This window comes from Ammospiza caudacuta, chromosome 3 (genome assembly GCF_027887145.1).
Source record: "Ammospiza caudacuta isolate bAmmCau1 chromosome 3, bAmmCau1.pri, whole genome shotgun sequence".
NCBI classification, from domain to species: Eukaryota; Metazoa; Chordata; class Aves; order Passeriformes; family Passerellidae; genus Ammospiza; species Ammospiza caudacuta.
In genome coordinates this window covers 92,679,820-92,698,379 of record NC_080595.1, presented here as the reverse complement: position 1 = coordinate 92,698,379, position 18,560 = coordinate 92,679,820, and the positions used below count along the sequence as shown (strand labels likewise).

Here is an 18,560-nt window from a genome sequence, read left to right as displayed (position 1 = left end):
AGCCAAAAACGAAAATAAGGGGTTAAGTAAGGTAAAATTTCAGATTTTTAAGACTACCACGTCTATAGTTATGCCAAAACGTATCCTGTTAACTATACAGCCTGGGAGCTAGCAGACCACGGTGATGGGCACAGTTTGGTTAAAAAACAAAGGGTGCCACACACAGGAGGGCAACTGCCTTCCGAGGTAGCCTAAGGAAAACCCGTGGCTGATCACACGGGTTTGTTTTCCCTGGAGGATGAGGTGAGGAATGCCGAAGTATAGGGAGTGGAGGACGAGGGATGAAGGCACCCGTAGGCAAGGAGAACACCCATGTCCGGATATTTCCTCAGGAACGCAGACAAAACCCCTCAAAAGCAACTTCTCCCTCGCCTCAAGCCCGACCGGGGCGCACAAAGACGGCAGCCCAGCCCCGGGCGCGGCTCCGGGCAGCCCTCACGGCGGGGTCGGCCGCGGCTCCGGGCAGCGGGCAGGCGCCTCCTCGAGCGGCGCCCCCGCTCCTGACGGCGCTTCCGGCCGGGGGAGCCGGGATGTGCGTCCGGGTTGGGTCGGCCCCAGCGAGCGGCTTCCTCTCCCTCCCCTCCGTCTCCTCTTCCCTGCGCCCCTGCACCGCCGTGCCCTCGGAGGGAGCGCCGCCCGCTCCGTGAGGGGTTGGTGAGAGGGGCCGCGGGCGGGCGGGGATCGGAGCCAGGGCGCCCCGGACCATGGGCGGGAGAGGGGCCGGGGCTGCGGCAGGGGCCGGGGCGGCCGAGCCTCCACCCTCGGCGTGGCCCCTCGGGCAGGGCCGGGAGGTGCCGGTGGGATGGATCCCTGTGGGGAGACTCGTGGGTAGCTGCCTCTGTCCTCGCCCAAAATGGCCATCCGGCTTCCCGGTGCTAGCGGGGCTTGCCGAGCTCCGGGTAGCCGGGCGTGTTCCTGCCAATGCCGGCAGGAAACATCATCTGTCTGAGCGAGCCGAGCCAAGGGATCGGATAGCCGCGCCCTGCCAGCACGGGTGTGAGCGTGGTGATGGGCAGAGCCTGTAAAACGGGAGTATTTTCCCCTCATTCGAAAGCAGCGTTATCTGATTCTTGGGAGGAAATTTGCAGCTGTAAAATGTTGCTGTGATGATATCCCGGCACGGCAAAACGTGGGGGAAACTTAGCTTTTATCAGGTGGGCAGTGGTAAAGTTGTAGCAAGTCCGAGGGCGGTCAAGAGAGACTTCAGAGCCTTGGAGCAGTTGGTTAAGGGACCGGGAACACAAGCAGTGTTCTCTTCTGGCCTTCCACTCACAGGGAATGAAATAGGAAGAAAGAGGAAGAGCCTGGTGTTACAGGCAGATTTTTTGATTTTTTGGTGTTGGGGGATCAGTCTACACAACAAGCCTGCCTGCTGCCAATAGATTGGGTATATCTGTTTCGAAGGAGGAAACTTTACAAGAGTTAGTAGGACTCACTGAAGTAGTCTTAGACTAGATGTGAAAGGGATAAAACCAGGCTTAGTAGAGAAAAGTTTGGGGGAGGCATGCATTTGAGGGATGGAGATCCAGAGAGTGGTCGTGAGTAGATTTAAATCAATGTGGCAGCTGGTTGCTGGTGGTGTTCCCCAGGGCTGGTGTTTGTGCCAGTCCTATTAAATAACTTTACCAGTGATCTTGATGAAGTGATCATGTTCACCCTCTTTCAGTGGAGGTGACACCAAGTTGGGTGGGAGTGTTGGTCTGCTGAAGGGTAGGAAGGCTCTGCAGAGGCATCTGGACAGGCTGGATTGGTGGTCCAAGGCCAGTTGTGAGATGAAACAAGGCCAAGTGCCAGCTCCTACACTTGGGTCACAACAACCCCATGCAAAGCTACTGGGGATAGAGTGACTGGAATGGGGCCCAGTGGGAAAGGACCTAGGAGTGCTGGTCAGCAGCAGCTGAGCGTGAGCCAGTGTGTGCTCAGGTGGCCAATAAGGCCAATGGCATCCTGGCCTGTACCAGCAATAGTGTGGCCAGCAGGAGCAGGGCAGGGATTGTCCCCCTGTACTCAGCACTGATGAAGCCACACGTCAAAATCCTAAGTGCAGTTCTGGGCCCCTCACTGCAAGAAGGAAATCGAGGGGCTGGAGAGTGTCCAGACAAGTGCAATAAGGGGAAGGGTCTAGAACACAAGTCTTATGAAAAATGGCTGAGGGAGCTGGGGTCATTTGGCCTGGAGAAAAGGAAGCTCAGGGGAAATGTTATTGCTTTGTACAACCGCCTGAAAGGAGATTGTAGCGAGGTGGGGTTTAGTCTCATCTGCAGGTAACAGGCGATGGGACAAGAGGAAATGGCCTCAAGTTGTGCCAGGGGAGTTTTAGGATGGATATTAGAAAAAATTCTTCACTGAAAGGATTGTCAAGCATTGCAAAAGGCTGCTTGGGGCAGTGAGGCAACATCACCATCCCTGGAGGTATTTGTGGCACTTAGGGACACGGTTTAGCACTTGGCAGTGTTGGGTTAATGATTGGACTTGCTGATCTTTGAGGTCTTTTCCAACATTAACGATTCTGTGATTTTGTAGTTCAGTGCCTCCATTTCTTCCTCACTAAGAAAAAAAGCCAAAACATGAGTGAAATATCTTTGCATTAAGCCAAATAAATTATTCTCTACTTCTAATTTTTATTAATCTTCAATTTGTAAGTGTCAAAGCAAAGCTAGTTAAATGACTTGCTGGAGGTCACTTAAGCAATCTGTGACAAAGACAGAAAGAAATTGTACTATCTATATGCACCCTAATCTGTGTGATCATCTTGCCTCTTGCTTTCTTTTCACAGCATTTTGATGAACATAATAGCTATTTACTTTGTTGACAGAATCAGTAGTTTCCTGAATAAACCAGAGAGTCACCTGAGACGCAAAGATGTTGGAAGAAGATATGGAGGTGGCCATCAAGGTGGTAGTAGTAGGAAATGGAGCTGTTGGGAAGTCCAGTATGATTCAGCGATATTGCAAGGGGATTTTTACAAAAGACTACAAGAAAACTATTGGTGTAGATTTCCTGGAAAGACAGATCCAGTATGTATTAAACAGATGACATACTACTGATTTTTACCTCTCTCTCTATTTCTCTTTTCTGTTGTAATCCTGACACTTATGAAGGCTTGGAAAACAAAGCCTGCTGTTTCTGAAGTACACTAAAAGGAGTTGTTTTCTCTCTTGCACTGTGGGCTAAAGTTATATCCTTTATTCTACATCCAAAATTTAAAATTATAAATAAAATCTGGAATATCTGGCATACCAGGCTCTTTGACAAGTTTGCTTTGTATTCTACCACCAGATGATTATTTTAACATTTTTTAATGATTTCTTGTGAAGAAGTAAAACTGCTTATGATAAAAAAATAACACAAATTTGTTAGCCAATGTAGAAAAAAATTACTACGAAAAAATGAGTAAGTGTCTTTATGCAATATAAGCAGGTAATACCCTATTATGTTGGTAAAGTGGAAAATTGTATGATAATGAGAAGTAAGAAAATTCTATAAGTTCTGCAAGCTGATGAAAAAGGCAAAAGCACCATTCCTCAGGCACCTAAGTTTTGTTTTGATGTCTATCTTATTTTTCACTGTAGAGAGAAATGTAGAGGAAGAGGAAAATATAATACAGATTGTCTGTAAAAAAGATATAATGTAGTTGAGGGAGTATTGCCATAGTATGTTATGAAGGTGAATGAATATTAATTATAAGTTACGTTATGTTTAAATCCAGTTAAATTTTATTTGGATTACTCCTATAGTGTAGAAACAGAAGTATTTCCATGACATTTGCTTTGATTTGTTCCTGTTACTGTATTGATGACAAAACTGTCTTGTTTATTTCAGAGTTAATGGTGAAGATGTCAGGCTAATGTTATGGGACACTGCAGGTCAAGAGGAATTTGATGCAATAACTAAGGCCTACTATAGAGGTGAAAATACCATGTTTGTTGTTTGGTAGTTGGGGTTTTCTTGGTCGGCACATCTCTAAAATATTTTCATATCTTTATATTAAGAATTTTAGTTATTTCATGTGTGTGTGCAAAGCATGTTTAGTTCAGCTTTTTCAATTCTTAAGTATTTTTTCTCTTTGCGCAAGTTCCTTGTCTTAATTATGTCCACTTTATGCAGTAGTGCCCTTTAGAAAACATTGAATGAAATGAGACAAATGTCTGCACAGAAACTGGACAGAGTGTAGATATTCAAACAATCAGATGCAAATGTGTATTTTCCCTCTAAAAGTGTTTCATTACTTCTGTGAGACACACATTTGTAAATATTGCAGAAACTGTGGATGAGGCACATAGGAATTAATCCAAGGGGGGGAAATCCACCAGTCATCCTAGAAAGACAGTTTACAGGGCACAAGAGTTCTTTTGCTAGTACAGTGTGCCTCAAATACATTAAAGAGCAATAACATAAGTGTATTTACTTCATCAAATAAACTGTATTATTTGTGTAAAGGCAGCTTATCTATTTAACCTGTTACAAATTGCATACTTAAGCTTTCTTTGCTTATAATTTAACAATGGTTCTGTAAATGTTTCTCTTTATTTTTTTTTTATGGGAGAGATACAAATGATTTGGCAAAGATTCCACTGTTCAGTTCTTGCAAATTAATTACCTGAGATGGGGGGAAAATATACTGCTATGGTATAAAATTACCTTTTTTGGAGATAAAGTAATGATTATGCCAGGCTGTTTCAGGGTGTTAGAGTCTTATGATTGTTTTATGCTTCATAATCAATTTGCTAATTGGTGGGGGTTTTTGGTGATGCTTCCTGTTGTTGCCTGTGATTGATGATTACTGTTTCCTCAGAGAAAGGTCTTCTTTTGTCATGTGGATATAAATAATTTACAGCTGGCAAGTTGAGCATACGAATTTTGGATGGTAGTAGTTGATTCTCTTGGAGCTTCGTTTTCACTGTCCTGGCCTTTGCTCCTCTTGTGTGCTTTGCTCTCCCCAGTTGTTTCAAGCCAAAGACTTTTTCTCCTAATTACTGGGACTGATAGGTTAGAATATGGAGCATTGAGAAGAACTCAGGACTACATCTACTGGCCTCACTTACCACAAGGAACCTGCTGGTTTAAAAACAAAATAAAAAATTTGCATTAATACCTTGAAATCGTGGTTATGACTCAAGCCCAGCGTAGTGCTGTTAGCTCTCTGCTTGGAGTTCTTTGTACAGAAGTTCTTTTTGCACAGTCAGGCTGTTCACATTGTAGCAGCATGATGGGTATGCAATAAATAGTTCAAGGTGTCAGATGCAGAGACTGCTCTACACTAGACTTTGACTCATGAAGGCTGAGGGAAATCAGAAAAGCCTGGAGTGCAGTTTTGGTCTAGCCTCAGCAATCACACTATTGTAGAAGAAAAAGTCAAGCTTACTTTGGAAATGCCAGGCTTTTATTGTTAATAAGGGGAGGGCACCTCTAAGTTAGGTCAGATAGATGCTGGCTGTTAATTGAAGGTTTGCTTCTCCCATAGGTCACTGTCCCACTATCATTGCACTGGGGCTTATGTACTCCCCTGGGACACTGTGTATTGTAGCCTTGCAGAGAAAGAGCATTGGAGCTGACACTGGATTTGTTGTGTGGTTTCCTACGTGCAGGCAAGTGTGTGCAGCCAGTGCAGTTGCATGCCCACAGTCAGTGCAAGGAGTACAGCAGCCTAAATTCAGAGCTGAAGGAAGCACTGTATATATTTAGTAATTTATTTTTTGTATTGTCCCATGCATCTTCTCAGCAGCTTCTATGTGATTGAAGTCAAATGTTTCTCAAAGTAGTATTTGATAATTTCTTCGTGCATGTATCTTCTTCCTTCTAGTACCACCGGTGTATCTTGAATATCCTTGCTAGGTTTTTGATGGAAGACAGACATCTTGCTCATTAGTGTGTTACTCAGTTGCTGATTAGTCAAGTTGTCAGGATCCTCCTTTTGTTGCAAAATAGTTCAGTCTTCATAATCAAGCCTTCATAGGATTGATTTCATTTGCATTTGTTAATTTGTCTGTAGTAAATATGATAATGGAAGACCCTAGTACAGTTATTTTAAGTACTGTTATCGAGACATTAAATCCTGCTGAGTCTGTCAAAGACAGGCAGGATCCACAGAAGTTAAAACATCAGCAGTAAACAAGACTTCTGGATGATAATACTGGATTTTGATCTCAGTGTGAGATTGAACAAGTCACCACCAGTTTTATTGGGAATATGTGCTTTCTGTTGTAGCTTGGATAGCTGAGGCAAAGTACTGAGTGAAATGAGTAGGGTCAGGTATAAAGCCTGTGAGAGTCCTCTCATGGCAAGGAATTTCCTTACACTTTCTATTACAAAGGCTTTGTACCTTTATGAAAGGAAAAAAATGTGTAGTCTATGTGGATAGGATAGTCTGCTGAGGCAAATTCAGCTGACAAGCTCATGCTTTACTTCAATTAAGTAGCACTAGTCTCTAAATTCTTTTCTAAATTGCTCTAGGTATAAATATTATGTCAGTGATTCTGCAGGCAGTTGAAGCATTTTAAAATATAGAGGAATTATCAATGCAGTAATTGCACACAGTGTCATTTTCTTCAGTACTTTAAAGTAGCTTTTTGGAACAGCTTCTTACAAAGGAACTTTAATTTAAAATATTCATTGAGAGCATCCTGAGCTGTTATGTTCCTGTCTGACACGATCCTGAGCCTTTGCTGCCGGTGCCTGTTGTACATAATCTGTTGTATGACAGAGGTGGTGTATGACTCCATTGGCACTGAATGACTGACATACTAATGGTACTGACTCTTGAATACTGTCAGTGCCTGCATAAAAAGGTGTTTATGTGGTTAAATTCTAAGGTTTGTCTATTTTTGTCCTCCTTAGAACTCTTAGATGGATATTACAATTTCTTAAATTGTTTATGTTTTCAGTAAAACTACTGAGTATTCAGCAGATTTCTTGAAGATGAAAAGAATTTGCATATTAAAATCTCTGCTCTGCAGTGTCTTCTGTTGAACTCTGTTGCCATTCTAACTTCTGCACCATACTGAAGCACACTTCAGAAAGATCACAGTTGATACTGTTTTGCATTGAACCTGAGAAGAAAAACTACTTTTGTCTTCTCCTCTTAAATAAGCATCTTACAGAGTTATTGGATTAGTTAAGTCTGATATTTGTGATCCAGTGATTGAAAACTTTGCAGATGTTTGGAAATACACAATAACACGAGTGTATAGAATTTGTCTTTGTTGATGACACTTTGTTTTACTGTTGTTTGTTGTAATAATCTTGAAGGTCCTCAAAAATATTTCAGTTTGATTCTTTATTAAAGCCTGTCATATAATTTCCTTTTTAAATGAATATGGGCAAGCTGAGGTATTTTTACTGTCCTTGGCCTGCATTCTACCTATACTATATGTAAACTGAATAAAGTCTGATGTAGTGTGCTACCTTCTCTTTACCACATGCCAGGGCTTTTCCCTCTAAACTTACTGTTGCTTGTGGTAGCATTCAGAAGGAACGGGTGGAAGGAGAAAGATGAAGTGAAGGGTCTTAGCTTGGAAACTTCACAAAGGATTTCTTGGTCTTGAAACTGAGCAAAGTGATGTTTACAGATGGTGGGAGTATTTTCATAAATGCTCTCATCTCCATTATGCTACTATGTGAGATAATAGGCAAATGCAAACTAACCTGCTTTGGAAGGAATAATGTATTTTACACCTTTGTTGCAGGAATTGCATCAGAATAATTGCATATGTTAGAGTACAGTGTGGACAGTAGGGAAAACAAACAGTTTTACAACACAAATAATAGCAGACATTATGGAAGGGTGCATTGCTGCTTTTTTACTGGTAGAGCTTCAGTTGAAGTTCTTAGGGCAGTTCTTACTGTTTTATATAAAACCATACCAGAAGAGCCTTAATATGCATATGGAAGAATGTTAAAGAGCAAAAGAGCATAGGAAATCTTTCTGGAAATAGACTCTGAACTTTGCTTTTAAAAATCTAAATAAATGCAAACCTAGTAAAAGAACTTACATGCTTTGTGCCAGAGAAATAGAAAGATAAACAGAGTCCAGGAATCGGGAATACTTTGTGAAACTCAGAGATAAAATTCATACTGGTGAAAAATTTTTCATGCTATATGACATTAATGGGAGATGTTCGCCACAAGATTATGCTAAAGTCTCAAAAACACTGGCTATCTATTCTTTCATACTCTGTTATTAAATAACTAGCACATTGAAGGCATATAAATAATGAAGTGTGCAAAGAAAAGCACTTTCTGAAGAATAATAAAGGGCTACTGGACAGTCAGAAGACTACACACTAATATTTCAGCTGTGGAGGTACCTTCTCAGTATCCAGGGAGTTTAACTTTTAACTGTTCTTTATTTACAAAACCATAACCAGAGGTTTTGTATAATTTATTGTAGTGCTCTGATAGAATTATTAGACTATCTGATAGTATTAATTAGAAGCACACTTATTTTCCCCCCAAAGGTACTAACAATTTACTTGAAATAGTCACAACTTCATCTGAAAACGTTTTAAAGTTTTCTGCTTTTCAGAATCCAGATTACTGTACCACAAAGAATAATGTGAAATGTGCTTTACAGATGCTGCATACAGGAAAAAAATCTGCCTCCTGGCCTCCATTAATCTGTCTGTAAAACAGCAATAAATGAACCTCCTCTTCCCTTTTTCCAGCCTTTCCAGACCTCCTTCAGTTCCTTTCCCCTGCATACATTCAATATGCTGGAATTAGCCTTAAAGGTAACAGACCCATAGTCATCAAAAACATGGCTGTAATGACCAAAGTAATATGGCAATGAGTTTTCGTTTAGGCAATCTATGACCAGTAGTTTGACACAACCTGGTAGTAAAAGTGCATGTTTGTGGGAAATATTTTAAAAATCCTTCATATTTTAAATAATTACAATTTTTTCTATTGTTTATTGGCTAATTTGGGTGTATTTGTATTTCTAATTTATTTGTATATTTCTAGGAGCCCAGGCTTGTGTTCTTGTGTTTTCGACAACTGACAGAGAGTCCTTCAAAGCAATCCCTACCTGGAAGCAAAAAGTCGTGACTGAAGTTGGAGACATTCCCACAGTTCTTGTGCAGAATAAGATTGATCTTCTTGATGACTCTTGCATAAAGAAGTAGGAATTCTATTGTAGTACTTTTAAAGATCAATAGGTGCCTCCTGTATTCACAAGTTTTAAAAAAAGAAGTCTGTGAGAGTTTCTGGTGAAGAGTTAGAGTATCTGGGTTGTCCTACCTGTGTCCTGCATCTAGACATGCCCTAGAAGCACACAGGGTGGGTGTTGCTGCATGAATGTAGACAGTCACACTTGGGCAGATGTGCTGCAAAGCTAGGAGCTTTCTGTTTATTTCATGCTGCATCCTGAAGCCAAAAGTAATAGAGGAAAGACATAAAAAGATTGGTTCTGGCATAGTATGATTTCCACCCTTTTTTTTCCCCCTAAAAATCTAAAACTATAGGTTTTCTTTCCTGTTAAACTTCAGCTACCTTTAAACTGTGCTGTGCACCATTGAAGGCACATTGTCTGTTCAGCTAGTAAATGCTTGCTAATATTCTTTGCTTTCTTTAATTCGTTTTTTATTATTCATTTTTATCAAAACATTGTGACTCTGTAGAAATATGTATGTGGTAATATTCTCAAACTGCATGGTGCTGAATCTTCCTTGCTGTATTTTTCTTTACAGATTTTATTATCAATTCATTCTGCCCTTGTGTGTGTGTGACAAATTTCATACTTGTCGTAAAATCAGCTTAACAAATGTGTTTATTTATCACAGCATTTCATGTAGAAAATAGTGCATGATCAATTTGATCATTCTCCACTTTTTCAATTTCTATCATCTTCCTGAGGGATTTAAAGTATTTCTTCTTTTTTTGTTGTTTCCTGCACTGGCTTTCTTTGTTGTCTGTTTGCTATCATTGATGGCATAAATCAGCTTCTACTTCTTCTGCAAAGAATTCTGAGGATTTTTCAAAGGAAAAGCAAAATTGCATTTGAACTCCTCCTTTATTCATGGTATGTCACTTAGGTTTGGTTCTCAGAATATTCTGTCAGCCTCAGTAATATAATCTTTCTGATTATTTGATTTTCCTTAGGGAAGTATTCATAAGTTTCTTAAACTTTAATATAAGTTCTTTTTTCACTTCACAGAAGAAAGTAATTCTTGATTTCATCTGTGCACTCATCTGATTGCATAGAATACTGCTTCATTAAGTTATGCTTAAGGATTAATTTTTGTTGTTGTTTACAGTTTGCAGTGATAGTGCTGTTAATTACAGCCTCCTTCCTTCTGGTTTCACTGACACACTTCTTTGAACCCTAGGGAAGTTTTATGTAATGAAGTCAGTAAATACTGGAAAGAATTCCTTTGTCATAAAGACACTGCATGTAAAATACCTTCTTTTTATAGTGGAGATAGTGTAAAGAAATTAAGGATTAGGTATTTTTTGACTGTCTTGAATTTCTCAACCCACTTTGCCATGTTTAACTTAACATGGGATTTTGTTGATAAGAATAAATGCTGAGGAATGAGCCAAGTAAGGCCTTACAAAGCCGTCTTGTGTAGTGAGGAGGCGGAAGCGCTGGCAAAGAAGCTGAAGGTGCGGTTCTACCGAGCGTCGGTGAAGGAAGACCTGAACGTGAGCGAAGGTAGGCGGTGCTGCGGGAAGGGGTGTTAGTGAAGGAAGGAACGTGAGCGAAGGCAGGCGGTGCCGGGAGGGAGTGGGTGAAGGTAGAGCTGACCGTGAGCGAAGGTAGGCGGTATCGGAGGGGTGTCGGTGAGGGAAGGAACATGAGCGAGGGCAGGCGGTGCCGGGAGGGAGTGGATGAAGGCAGAGCTGACCGTGAGCGAGGGCAGGCGGTGCCGGGAGGGAGTGGATGAAGGCAGAGCTGACCGTGAGCGAGGGCAGGCGGTGCCGGGAGGGAGTGGATGAAGGCAGAGCTGACCGTGAGCGAAGGCAGGCGGTGCCGCGGCGGGCGTGTCCCGTCCTGGCGCTGCTGCACGGCCTGAGCATCCCCCCGGGTTAGAGCCAGCTGGCTCTTACACATCCTTGCATGATGGTGGCAACCCTCTTTATATTCCATAGCAGCACGCCTTAAACACAGCTAAAACTACCTGTGTTCAGTGGGTTAGGCCCATTTCTTTGTGCACATCTTTCTCTTCCACAAACACACACAGCTGCGAGGTTCACAAGTGCCAGTGTGTTATGGCTTCTCAGTCCTAATGACTGTCAGTAAGCACGAGCTTTTAAAACAAATACACATAGTAGAAGCTCAATTATTGCAACATAAAAACTGTTGAGCATTATTTTGTAATTTTAATAGCTAATAAGTAATTGATAGAAACAATTATTTTATATTTTAGTCCTGTTTAGATAAATTACATTAAAAGATTTCATCTCTTGCAGTGTTTTGTCTACTGGTGATATTTGATTAGTTCCTAAGTACCACTTTTAATGTACTTAATTTCATAAGAGTAGTGTTAAAATTTTGAGTCTCTGCCTTTTGTGGACTGGGTTTGAATAATCATGTACTAGACTCCCTAATGATATATTCTTGTTTAATTAGCCAAGATTATTAATAAACTCCCTGTTTCTTCTATATTAACATCATTCACCATGGGAAAAATTTGCGAGAGAAAATGTAAAAGTCTTTTGTATCATCTTTAAATGAGTTTAATTACAGACGTAAATAGTCATAACACATCTAAGTTCTGAAAATTCTGCTTTAGTTGTATATTTTTTCAGATTCCTAGGTCAACTTTATATATGCCAATAGAAATGAGGGTAGCATTAGTTAATTAGAAAAACCTTGTTGCCAAGTTTTATTAATAGACTTATTTTACATGACTACTGTTTTTCTAATGCTTCTTGCAATATATATATATAAAATTCCTACATTAATTGTATATTGAATACATGACTGTAACAAGTTCCAAGTTGCATTAATTGAAACATTTGGCAATATGTGTGTGTCTTTTTATTTTTAATATATATAAATTGAGATATTTCTGTGAGGACTTCAGAGTACTGCAATCTGTAAGAGCTGAGCTGGTACTGGAGTTGTTGCTTCTCATCCTGGGCTCCTCTCCAGCCCACTCTGAATGCCTCACCCCCTTTTATCCCAGCTACCTCGACGGGCTACAGCTGCTGTCCAATTAAGCACATTACAGCTGCAGCCCATTTACAATAACGAGAACCAGGGCAATACAATACAGAGATCACTGCCATACATATATTTACAATACATATATTTACTCAGGCCCCTACATGGAATGACCTGGATTCTGCCCAGGCACACAGGCTTGCCCAGAATCACTCACCAGCTTGTGCTAAACCTGGGATGTGAAATGCACTTTTGTCACCATGCAGAATTTTAATATAACGGCATGATGATGATGATTATTATTTTTAAGCATTCTGTGATATACCTTTTTTCTTTTTTAACTTTCCAGTTTTTAAGTATTTGGCTGATAAATATCTTCAAAAGCTCAAGCAACAAACAGCAGAAGATTCAGAAGTAGTACATAAAAGCAGTAACAAGATTGGTATGTATACTATAATAAAAAAACCCCTAGAAACAGTATTTTGTGCCATCAAAGCTTATAGTTTCATCTGTTTCCTTATGGAATTAATACAAGGGGAATCAGAGTCTAATTATTACCTCCCTATCTTAGGATATCATCTCTTTCTGCAAAATAACTTTGTGACTCTTTAAAATTACAAGATGGCCAAACTGATGCACAAAAGTTTCTAGCTAATGCTTGGCAAGTGCCCTTTTACTAAATTCATTTAAACAAGATTGTGCAAGGATTTGAGAAGGATGTTTGTTGGGTTTTTTAATGTAATTACCATTACATAACATTGCTCATCTCGGTGTGGACTTAAAAGACTCATGGGGAAAGAATCTGGCATGTAATCAAAAGGTGTTTGGAAGTTGCCTTCTGTAAGAAAACACTAAAACACTGAACTTCTGTAGTTCTTCTTTAAAGCTTTTCTGAGTCAGGTAATTTATTTTCCTTAAAGCACTCCCTTTTTATTCCAGCTTTTACTTACCTTTATATCAACAAAGTTTCTGAATTTTAAATTGCCATCTCTGTCTTCTGTCATGTTACTCAACTAACCACAACTTTGTGCAGTTAGTAACATACACAGATGAGTGCCTATGTTGCCCTTCAATTACACAGGTGCATACCAGCTTTAAATACTGCCTGGCTAGTAATTGCAACTGCCTCTACTTCCAATTTAGCTGCAAAATTTACTCAAAATAGATTTAAAGCTAGTGCATACATTTGAGGTGCTGTGCTATGCCTTACCAGGTACTGTGTCTAAAGTGTTCATGTATTATGCTGCAAGCAGTAAACAAAGTGAATATGCAAATGCTTCTCTTGTCTGAATTCTGTAGGTGTTTTTAATACAGCTGGTGGAAGCCACCCCAACCAGAATTCTAGCACTCTTAATGGTGGAGATGTCATCAACCTTAAACCCAACAAACAGAGGACCAAGAAAAACAGAAGTCCTTTTAGCAACTGCAGTATACCTTAGACCACTTTTGGAGGAAATTAAGCAGCTCAGAGAATTGAATGAAGTTGTGCAATTGACTACAGAATAAAGCCAGCTGTAGAGGTATTTTTACTGGTGCTTTAGCAAATCTTGTGCCTCCTAGACAGAGGGTGGATTTTGATGAACTTGCTGACGCCGTGGGTTTGTTGTGTGCCGTGAGACACCTGGTGGTGACACACAGAACCGTGGCTGCCTCGTGCACTTTGTACAGATTAGGTGAGCTTTTCCTTTCTCAAGGAATTACTTACAGAGCTATGAACTAGGTATTGCTGAATTGCAAAGCACATTTAATGTAAGGATAATACTTACATGTATAGGTACGGACTGTAACTCTATGGCCCAAGGTAATGTAGCAACCTTGAAACTAAATTTCAAAGAAAATATTAGAATTGGTTAGTCAGGACGCTTAACAAGATAAATGAAGAGCAAAAAAACTCTACTTCATTTTATGCCTGACCATATTAATATTCTGCCAGGATTCTGTGGGTGCAAGATCCTTGCATTATATATGTGTGTGCTAAGGTATATATGTAAACATTTGGGATGAATATCTAGGCTTGGTTCCAATGTGTACATTACTTGGAGATCAGCTAATGACCATCAAATAGCATCTTCTAATTGTCCTTTAAAAATGTTGCATTTCAAATGAGGCTTTCCAAGCTGTCACTGTGTATGTTTAACTTGCTATACTTCGGGCCTAAAAGCTTAGATTTAAAAATGCGTGGTGCCAAAAATGCTCCTTTTTACCTAATGCTATGCTACAGATGTTTTGTAAGTTTGTTTTTCTCAGTCTTAACAGGTTGAACAAATAACACTAATAGGTATTCAGAAGGAACATATAATCATGTTCTTGTTCAAATTTGATTGTTGTATCCTGTGTCATCTTATGAAAAAGGATTTTTCAAAGTGGTGTTACAAAGTATTTATCTTATTTGAAATTTTTTCATAGATACCATAAACTAAGTTACAGGGATCCAAAAAACTGCAGCTGATTATGTTAGGGAGACATTCTTGAATGTTGTCTCAGATTTAAAGTTAAGGAAATCTAATTCTGCAAGATGAGAGACATGGCAAAAAATTTTCAAAGTGCTTCAGTAATTTTACGGAACTGATGTAGGTGTTTAGGAGCCCAAATCTAACTTCAAGGTTATTTGGGCTAAGGCTCCTAAATCACTAAGGTGCTTTTAAAGATGCTAAGCAAGATACCTTTTATTTAGCAAAAATGAACACTTTATAATCCTCTTCAAGAGTATGCATGCTTTTTAAAAACTATCCATTTTGTTTACATGTTTTTGTATGGTATGATATAATTTTAACTTTCTAAGATTTCTACAAGTCTGCCAGTGACAAATGCAAAATCTGCTGCTTAAAAAAATCAGAGTTTTAATAATTTTGTAAATGGTGTATGAGAATGAAAATTGGTTGAGTGATCCTGTATATTTTTGAAGGAAGGACTTTTCACTATGTGAATTCATGTAGGAAGCTTTGACTGACTTTGTTTCTAAGTCAATGAGTATGAAAACTGAAGTGTGTTCTTATTCCCACTGTCTGCAGGGAGAGGAGTGAGTGGCAAGTTATGCACAAACACTAAAGATCTCTGAACTCTGTATTTTATGTTTACTGTATGAGGCTTTGTACCGAGTACCACAGTTTCTCTGACAAGCTGTTAGAGATCTCCTGTTGCTGGCAAGAAAGAGGGCACTCCATCCCTTTTGCTATTGCAACAAAATTGTCTGTTCTTCACTGTAATGTTTGTTTCCTGTGTTTTCTCTTGGATAAAGGCCTCTATTTTTTAACAAGTGCATTTAATCACTCTATGTATAAATGGAGTCAAGTCCTACCTGTCTTAGCAGTTTAAGAAGTAAGGTACTTGGGATAAGATGATTGAACATCATGGGGCCACCTCACAACTTAGAGGAGAGTGTATGCATGAAGAATTTTGACAACTGTTTTTAATATGGAAACTTTTACATTTCACTGTCTGTCTACAAGTTTCATGGGGTTTTATTCATTTTTTATGAAAAACAAACAAAACCACAAAGTATTTGAAACATCTTTTTTTGCCTTGTTTGACTTTGTACAGTGTACTGAAAAGTAAGTCTTTATTATGTATAATGACAATTTATACCATTTTATGTTATACTGTAACACACTGTACAATTACTTAGGTTGTTTGTATTTAGAGTATGTCACTATAAACTGCTGCTTTTAACAACTCAGCAGTTGTTTCATAGGTGGAGACTTGACAGACTTGATAAATTTAAGGTATGTTGAAATGTAGTGCATATACTTCAATATAGGAATAGTTACTTGCAGCATTGGGTAACAGTGAGTTTTCATTTTACTCCCACCCTAAATCTGAGTGGATCTTTCTTTGTTGAGACCTTGCAGTGCTTTTTCTCTAACATGACTGTGATGGAAACTGCTCAAATTAACATTTTCTTGGGAAGTGCCCTGCATGTACGCTGCTTCAAAATTTTGATTCTTTATTCTACTGAGGTTAGTGTGTAGGTGTAAACCAGATGACTTGCATATTGCAGGAACCCCTTAGGTATTCACATCACTCTTCAGTGTCACTAACTTTTGCCTTTTGGAAGAAGAGACATACCTAAATGTTTTAGCACTTGTGTTGTACCTCATGAATATAATATAATATAATATAATTTTTGTTATAAACATTACTTCATTCTCCACTCAAAGTGTACTCATTAAAATATCATATGTTTTAGTTAGCAAAACCTACAGGTGCAGGGCTGGTAATAAAAATGCTCTTCTTTTTGCATCCCTGGGACTGCATGGTGGGTGAGGAGGTGCCTCTGTTACATCCATGATAGCCTGGATTAAGAGCAAGAGATTCTTGTGCCACAAGACACAAATTTCATTGCAGTCCTGTAGATTCTTCTTATATCTCTTGAATAGCTCATTGGCTGTATTATCTGGATCTTGCCACAATTCTTTGCCCTTGGCTGATAAAGCTACCACTAGCAGGAAACTTCAATGATTGTTAATGCCTTAGTGAAACAGGGATTCACTAAAGATTATGACACTACAGCTTTGTCACTTCTGTGTTGTATCCATTCAGTGAATGGGTGTTCTCCCAGAACGTGGGGCATTGTTAGATGCAAAGCAGTAATGCTAGGGATGTATTTCCAACTGGAAATAGCAAATCTCAAAGTTGTATGACTGATCACACTAATTTTTGTGTTTGTGGTTAATTTTGTGTGTGTGGTTAATTTAAAAAAGACTTTAAATATTCCACTTACGACAATTTTGAAGCTTCCTTATTTTCAGTGTTTCTTAAGGCAACACTTTTGTAGTCAAAATGCCTGAATTACCACACTGTCAGTCTGATTTCCTGTTTAATTTTTATGCTTCAGTAAAATATAACATTTTACTTTCTTCATTATTGGGCTGAAGCACATCTGACACGAACATTTCCTTCGCAGCATTTCTAGAGAGGTGGAATAATCTAAAGAGCATTGAGCAGCTGAACATGCAGCACTCTGGGGGGTTATGTGGGGTACATACACAAGACTCAGCAAGCCTTGAAGCTGTTCATGCACCTTCTTCAGGCTGAGAGCTGCAGGTATTAACAGAGTGAATGATCTGCCCTTCTCTGTGGGAGTTCATCATTCAGCAAGCCAACACACATGCTGCTCCATTCCAGGACACTACCTGAGCCCCTGCTGCTTTTCTAAGTGTAGTCATAGACCTTCAGTTGAAGTTCCAGTACCTGAACACTAACTGTACCAAAATTAGAGTGCAAGGATGGTCCAGCAGGCTCGAATTCATCTAAATGACCTTGCCATCTTTTTGAAGGAAGCTAAAGTTGTGCAGATCTTCTTTCTAACGCACAAATAGTACTGAGAGAAGAAAATAATTCTCTGTTAAATATGGCATCCAAGCAGATAATCAAAGCAATGCTTAGATTTAAGATGAAAGGTGCCTGTAATGGAATAAGAAACCTGCTAATGTTCTGTGTCAAAGTGTTCTATATGAATCATCTCAAAGCCAGGTGAGTACTTAGTACTGAACTGGGCTCATTCTCAGGTTTCTAGTGGAAGGGTAATACTGATAAATAGTTTGTCAGTTCTGCCAAACTGACTAAAGTTGATAAGAAAAATTAAAAATTATTGTGGACCAGAAGAAACACCACTCTCATTGTGAGGATTAAGATGCATTGTAACTAATGGCTTAAATGTAACTGGCTAAAAGAGGAAATGTACATAACTGGTTTTATCCCCATCATGATCTCAAGTAAATGTAACAGATTTGTAGAAAAAAAAGTCAACATACCATAAATCCTCAATCAGAAGAATCAGTGTTTAAAACTCAGTATCTTGTGTATGCTGTTCTGTAAAATCCCTACAAATTAATTCTGCTGTTCTCTTGTAAGTGACACTAGTTGCATTATGCAACTTAAAACGTTTGTTTGCTTATTGTTGTCTGATATGTCACTACTTTTGTGGTTATGTTAAATTGTCAGTACATTAAATTTCAAAAATTGCTGTAACTACAAGCTGTGCAATCTTAATCTGATTGAGAAACGTGCTTGATTCTTGGGTGTGTGTTGCCAACAGCTGGATCAAAGGCAGCACGTGAGAGCACTGGCAGGAACAAACGTGGATGCCCCAGACAAATAGAAATGGTGTTTCTTAGCTCTTGCCTCTGATTTCTTTACCATATGGAAATACAAAATAGGGATTCTTTTCTGCTCTTTCTGGTCATTTTGCTTTTTATGATTGGTCTGGCCAATACAGTGACAAGGTTCAAGATTGTAGACATTGGAAGTGGCATTAAAGCAGTATTAATACATCAAAGATGTCTGGTACATTTTCTGAAAATAAAGAGGTAAATAGCCACTAGTGGTTGTTGGTTGGGGGTTTTGCATTGTTTTGGTATTTTTTCTTTTTTTAGTAAAACACAAATCACAAATTGTGTCTGCCTCTTTACCCAGGTATCTGAACAATATCAGAAGTAACATACTCCTACTTCTT

At 39.3% G+C, this 18,560-nt stretch overlaps 1 protein-coding gene across 1 annotated transcript; it reads left to right on the top strand.

The window, feature by feature from the left end:
* Positions 1 to 547: 547 nt before the first annotated feature.
* RAB23 (RAB23, member RAS oncogene family) lies at positions 548 to 18,352 on the top strand. Its single transcript, XM_058801553.1, has 7 exons — positions 548 to 650; positions 2,816 to 3,017; positions 3,823 to 3,908; positions 8,962 to 9,118; positions 10,569 to 10,651; positions 12,456 to 12,548; positions 13,406 to 18,352. Exons 2-7 carry the CDS (start codon positions 2,863 to 2,865, stop codon positions 13,543 to 13,545), a joined length of 714 nt encoding a protein of 237 aa, XP_058657536.1. The 5' UTR covers positions 548 to 650; positions 2,816 to 2,862; the 3' UTR covers positions 13,546 to 18,352.
* The last annotated feature ends 208 nt before the right edge of the window (positions 18,353 to 18,560 follow it).

What these genes read in the sequence shown, in the direction of transcription:
- RAB23 (XM_058801553.1), top strand. Translation starts at nt 2,863, where the DNA reads ATGTTGGAAGAAGATATGGAGGTGGCCATCAAGGTGGTAGTAGTAGGA. An exon ending in TTCCTGGAAAGACAGATCCA is followed by an intron (nt 3,018 to 3,822) that starts GTATGTATTAAA and finishes TGTTTATTTCAG; the next exon opens with AGTTAATGGTGAAGATGTCA. An exon ending in GATGACTCTTGCATAAAGAA is followed by an intron (nt 9,119 to 10,568) that starts GTAGGAATTCTA and finishes CGTCTTGTGTAG; the next exon opens with TGAGGAGGCGGAAGCGCTGG.